General features: G+C 31.5%; 1 protein-coding gene across 1 annotated transcript in view; it reads left to right on the plus strand.

The window, feature by feature from the left end:
* Nucleotides 1-5,037, plus strand: part of LOC106720501 (barH-like 1 homeobox protein) — a 46,082-nt gene extending 41,045 nt beyond the window's left edge. The window contains exon 2 of the mRNA XM_014515218.2: nt 4,501-5,037. Coding sequence (XP_014370704.1) covers nt 4,501-4,892 — 392 coding nt within the window. The 3' untranslated portion in view covers nt 4,893-5,037. The remainder of the gene's footprint in view (nt 1-4,500) is intronic.
* Nucleotides 5,038-6,000: the final 963 nt, after the last annotated feature.

The raw sequence follows: 6,000 nt of genomic DNA on the forward strand, positions 1-6,000 counted from the left end.
ACTAACTACTCGCCATAAAAACAAAACGAAAGTTATTACATTAATACAATCAGTTTCATCAAACATAACTAAAGAATTACAGTCATTATTACAAACCTATTCTTATGAACGTAATCAAATAGGCATTCGCATTTTAGTTTCGTATCAATTTTTCGGTCGGTCGACACTCTGTTATTAGTTCTTGTAATGACTACAAATGGTTGAAGTTTGCATATGTAATCATATCAATTGTATTTATCTATGTTCATTATCGAATACAACAATAAATACATTTGTTTCCTAATAATCATAAACAGAAGTTTGTAAATTACTTTCGTCAAAATGTGTTCTTAACTTTTCTATATTTAACTTTAATATCACGGATTTATATCAATTCATTATCTTCTTAATATGTCTTAATGTGTCTTTACAAGACCATAAGTTTGTTACACCTGTTTTATATCAATCAATAATTAATTTTGCTAAATATAGTATCAGTAGGTAGGTACCTACTTTACGAAGTATTGAGATGTATAACTATAGAATCACCTGTGCGCATCAAATGTTTTTAAATACGTGATTAACTAGAACGATTAAAAAAATCAATAGTCAACACGTAAGCTCGCTTTCGCTACGCATTTTTTCCGCCAAACTTTCAATAGACCCGTACGATCTAAGAAAAGAATGTTTTTCTACAAAATTCCATCAATTTAAGCTCCGTAACGAGGTATCCGAAACGTGTCAGGATATTCAATTTGTACTTGTTAGAGACCTGTCCACGTTCATTGTTCGAGACGCACGCACTAAATTACGTTTTGATGCGGTCCCTACACGTACAAGAATTTCTAAAAAAAGGACGTGTGATTCTAAATATTTTAAATCCGAAAAAACAAAAATGCGGGATAAACGTATCTTTACGACTTTATAACTATTATACTCAGACAGCTTAAAATACATGTAGCTCAGAAGGTTATGCATAGACTAAAAATTTGGACCCAAACGACGAAAATGGCTACATCTCATTGTGATTCTTCGTCACATGAAACAATTTCCATTGATGTCACTATTCTCCCACTTTTTCTAAAATCTTCATCCTTTGTGTGCCAAGGAATATGATTGATTTAAGTACTTGTTCTAGAAATAATGTCATTTACTTGTTGTAATTTTATGAATCCTATTTGTTTTAATGAAAATATCTTCATTATTTAAATAATATCTATGATTTTACTTAGCATCTGCTTTAATTGACCACATTCAAAAACATCCTCTTTTGTATTCAAATGAAAAGTACTGGGACAACATAAAACGCGTGATACGTGCGTATCGATCGGAAGACAGGCCCCGCCATTCCATTGACTAAACAGAGCTCAACACTGCCGAGTAACGAGATTCTAGAAATATCGATTTTATTCAACTCTACTTAAGTCAATTCACATTAACACAATTAATGGCTTCTGTGAATTTTATTGTTCCAAAGCATTTTTCAATTGAAGTAATTTTGACTAGACTGAAAGACCTTTTTAAACAAAAATCCTTTTGAGACGACGAAGTTATAGCAATTTACGAGTAAAATTAGGGTCCCTAACAAACGTCATTACAACGAACAAAATTGCCAGCATTGAAAATTTCGAATTCAATACGGTGCGACGACATTTAAATTGTTCTCGTTATTAATATGTCGTTAGAATAATAAAATCTAATGCGATTTAGGCAACACTGTCGCTTGTCAGGTGCGATAACTCCGAGCGTTGCTGATTCGTTATTTTTTGCTGGCTCTTAACGATGTCTTTTGCCTTTTTTTAGCATTTTGCGTGCTTCATACGGTCCTAATTGAGGTACAGATTCGCTAAGGATGCGATTAGGTCATGATTAATACAGCTGTTTTGCCGTTTTGATGCCTTAGGTATTTAAATCGTATATTATAAATTGTTCTCCTTTGTTAATTTTGACTTCTTCGAAAATAAGCATGACGGCCAACGAATGGAATTTAAATTATAATTAATGAAATATATTTTTTTATGATTCACGATTAAATTTGTGTGAAAATAAACGATTGGACAACATTTGCTAGATGTAACAATTGCATTTGACACATAAACATTGTTGCCATCTTCCATAAAAATCATTGCCATCAGGGAAAATGTCAAAAATGAATCATTTTGTAACACATAAACACAACAAAAGCATTTATTATTTCGTGACCAATTGCATATTAATAAAATCGATATGTGAAATACCATAACAAAGAGTTGCATAGGCAGTTTAAATTAACGACAGCGATTTAACTGCGATGGGTGATATTTTAATGTATGAGGCTAACCGCACCCGCTAAGTGCTCGGTCAGTTATCTTCATATGTTCCAGGACGCTCTTTTTAAAAAATTAACATTGCTAGCAGTCACGTTAAAACTTTAAAAATCTAGAGACTAATTTGTGTGACATTTGAATGTCATCTTGTTAAGGGTTAATAATTATGAATCCATTCAATCAATTAATTAAAAATTATACTATCTTGATTAAACAAGCTTTAGTATTATTCAACGCCGTAAATTCAAATAAATATGTCGATTTGTAATCTGAGTTAACAGTTTGACAGACGACAACAATCCATGAAAGGATAAGGAGCTTTAAAAAAATCATTAAAAATTATAACTTCTACATAATACTGTTTGAATAATTTAGTCATTTATGAAACTAAATGAGTTCTATTTTACAATAGTAATGTTAAAAGTTATAACTGAAAACATATTCTTATCGTATAGGAAAAACAATAAAGTTGGAAACGGTTACGTAAACTAAAGCGTTAACTGTAGCCATAAAATAAAACATTAACAAGTTAATTTCAAGAAAACAATTAACTGAACACAATTTTGTTTGGAAATTATGTGCAGATAATGAATATATAGGGCAACAATGAGTTCGTTCCGAAACCACTGCAAAGATTGTGAGAATACTTAAATATGAACCAGAGGACACAGCACCGATAGTAAAAATATTAATCAGCTTAAATGACATTTTTCCCTTGTACTGTATAATGACATTAGACATTTTAAAATTTTACATTAGGCATTTTAGAATTTCTATTCATTGTTAAACAAGGATATCTGGTCCGATTAGAGAGGCGCTGCTATCGCTTAGTCCTGTCAGAAAATATATAAAACGTACAAGGGCATAAAAAAAGTAATGAGATTGAATGTGGATGGCCATAAAGGTAGAGGAAGACCAAAGAAAGTATGGATGGATTGTGTGAAAGAGGATATGCGTAAGAAGGGGGTAAATTCAGATATGACGGCTGATAGAGATGTATGGAGGAGTAGTACATACTGTGCCGACCCTCCATAGGGATAAGGGCAGGTTGATGATGTACAAGGGCATAGAAAATGGCATAAAAATAATGACAAAACAGGTACCGTACAAAAATGACTTGTGACACTTCTTTGACATTAACAGGAGGGCGCTAGGGAGCTATGATTTGTGCCCATTGTGTCAAATATCTTTTTAGTCTATAGAACAATAATAATAAATCAAAATTAAAGCAATATTTAGTTTAGTGACGAATTATAATTACTGACTAATTTCCAACAATGTGTACAACGATTATATTTTTCTTTCAAAGCTTTTAAGAACGGCCCGTATATTATTGAAAGCTCGTTAAAATGTTACGATTGCTGGGTGTGTTTTTATAGTATATTTTATGGCGGGAGAGTTACATTTTAGCGCTGCGGGCTCTTTATTACGGTGTCATAGACTCGAATAATGTTTTAGTGCCTGATAACGAGTCGAAAGTCGGTTCCCCGCCTCTATATACAACACTAATATACTTTATGTCTGTCTATGGTCACTCGATACTACTGTTACGAATAAATTATCATGTTATTGATATGAAATATAGAAAATTCCTAAAATTAAATATTGCTTCATAAATGTGACAATTAGAGAGTTGACAACATCTGTCAATTCAAGTGACATTGCAGTCAAAACCCAAAGCTATGTTAATATTGATATACTATGTATGGTACAACACTAGTTTAAAATGTGACTAAACAAATGTTTTTTAAATTTAGTAAAAGCATTATACGATCAATTCTATCCTCAACGATTTTTAAAAGTGACAAAAATAATAACTTTTGAAAATAAGAGCTTACCAGCTCTGCTCTCTTTTGTTTCCTTTAATTAAAATGTTTTGCTGTTTTTTTAATTATTTCCTACAATGCTATTTTGTTAACAACGTCCTTTGTCATTAGCGATAAATGAAAACTCATTTATTTAGGCTAATGGTTTTGTAGTAACCTGTGCTACATTTTAACATTGTTAATTACTGCAGACTTTAAAATTTCGTTGAATAAAATTAAAAAATCAAAATATTTTTTGCACAACCTTTTCGTACTTACCTACTTAATTTTCCAGATTTTAGATTCGTATTCAATAAAATCATGCACTTTTTCTGTCTAGTCAAATATACAACAATTTGAAGGAAATGTTACTATTATATTAAAAATAATTATTTTTTAATTTGTTTCAGATGGTCAGTCAAATCACCTTAACTTATTCAACTCGAGGCCGCAGCCGAAAAAGAAACGAAAATCGAGAACAGCATTTACTAATCACCAGATATTCGAACTGGAGAAACGATTCCTATATCAGAAATACCTATCTCCCGCGGATAGGGACGAAATAGCCAGCTCTCTCGGCCTATCCAACGCACAAGTCATAACGTGGTTCCAAAACCGACGAGCAAAGTTGAAACGAGATATGGAGGAATTAAAAAAGGACGTCGAGAGCGCTAAAGTCCTATCTGCACATAAAACCTTTTTGGAGAACGTAACAGATTTGGGTATATTGAAGAAGAAAGCAATGAGTATAGGTGCAAGCGAGGAAGCCGCGACCAATCTTGTGGTGAACGCGTCCAAATGAAACGAGGCAGCGCGCTCGATCGCACCCGACAGCTACGATCGAAGCGTGCTCGATTTTTAAATCGATAAAGACTATAAAACGAGTGATCGATTTTAAAACAACAGACTCGAGTGGCGTTATAACTTAAAAAGTTTACCGATACTGGCAGGCATTAAAAAAGAACTAAGTATTAAAAGTGTAAATTGTTTAGTAATTAGTCACGTGTATAATACGTTATAATTTTACCTGAAGTTATCTATCAAGTGAATTTTAGAGAAATAAATATTTAAAGTATTTTCAATTTAAATAGTGACATTAGATGTTTTTATCTTCACTAGTTTAGTCTCGCGTACTTCACTATTTAAAACGTTATAAATAACTATTTGTAAACGTCGACGAAACCGTTGTCGCAACGGAAAATATTTAGAACTGCTAAATATTCATTGCAACAGATATATTGTAAATAAGTCGATATTTTGTACAAATGAGAATGCTTCTTTCGAAATATAAATGTGATAGTTGATTGTATTATTTAAGTACTTATTACATTATAGAAATATTTTAAATTATTTATTACCGTAGCGCTATCACTGATATACGAAACGCAAAAAAACAGCTATAAATTTATAAATAACTATTAACCAGTTAAATGCTATTAGCGTACCATAGTGCAATATAGATACATATCTTTGATTATCAGTGGTAATGCTATTTCTCGAATTATCTTGTAAATATTATAATTGTATAGATTGCTTAGTTATAGAGTATTTTAAAATGTCATTCATATATTTTAACATATCTTACCGTTTCTTCTACTGAATAACCCATGCGGAAAAACATGTTGTCGTCCCTATAATTCGCTCTGTTTTCTTTCAGATGTAGTCGACAGTGAAAACGGTTAATGTGCTATTTATAGTACTAGTGATGTTACATAAATTGAATTAGTAAGAATACTAATTGTGAAATATGTTTAAATGTGTATTTTTACTAATTATCAAATGCAGTAGATAAATGTTAGTAACTTTTCTATTTTAGATTAAAAGCAAGCCTAGAGCAATTGCAATAAACTTTCTGTACTTAATATTGTATTTATATAGAACCTTTAGATAAAAAAAATAAACGTATTTTA

This window comes from Papilio machaon, chromosome 24 (genome assembly GCF_912999745.1).
Source record: "Papilio machaon chromosome 24, ilPapMach1.1, whole genome shotgun sequence".
Taxonomy (NCBI): Eukaryota; Metazoa; Arthropoda; class Insecta; order Lepidoptera; family Papilionidae; genus Papilio; species Papilio machaon.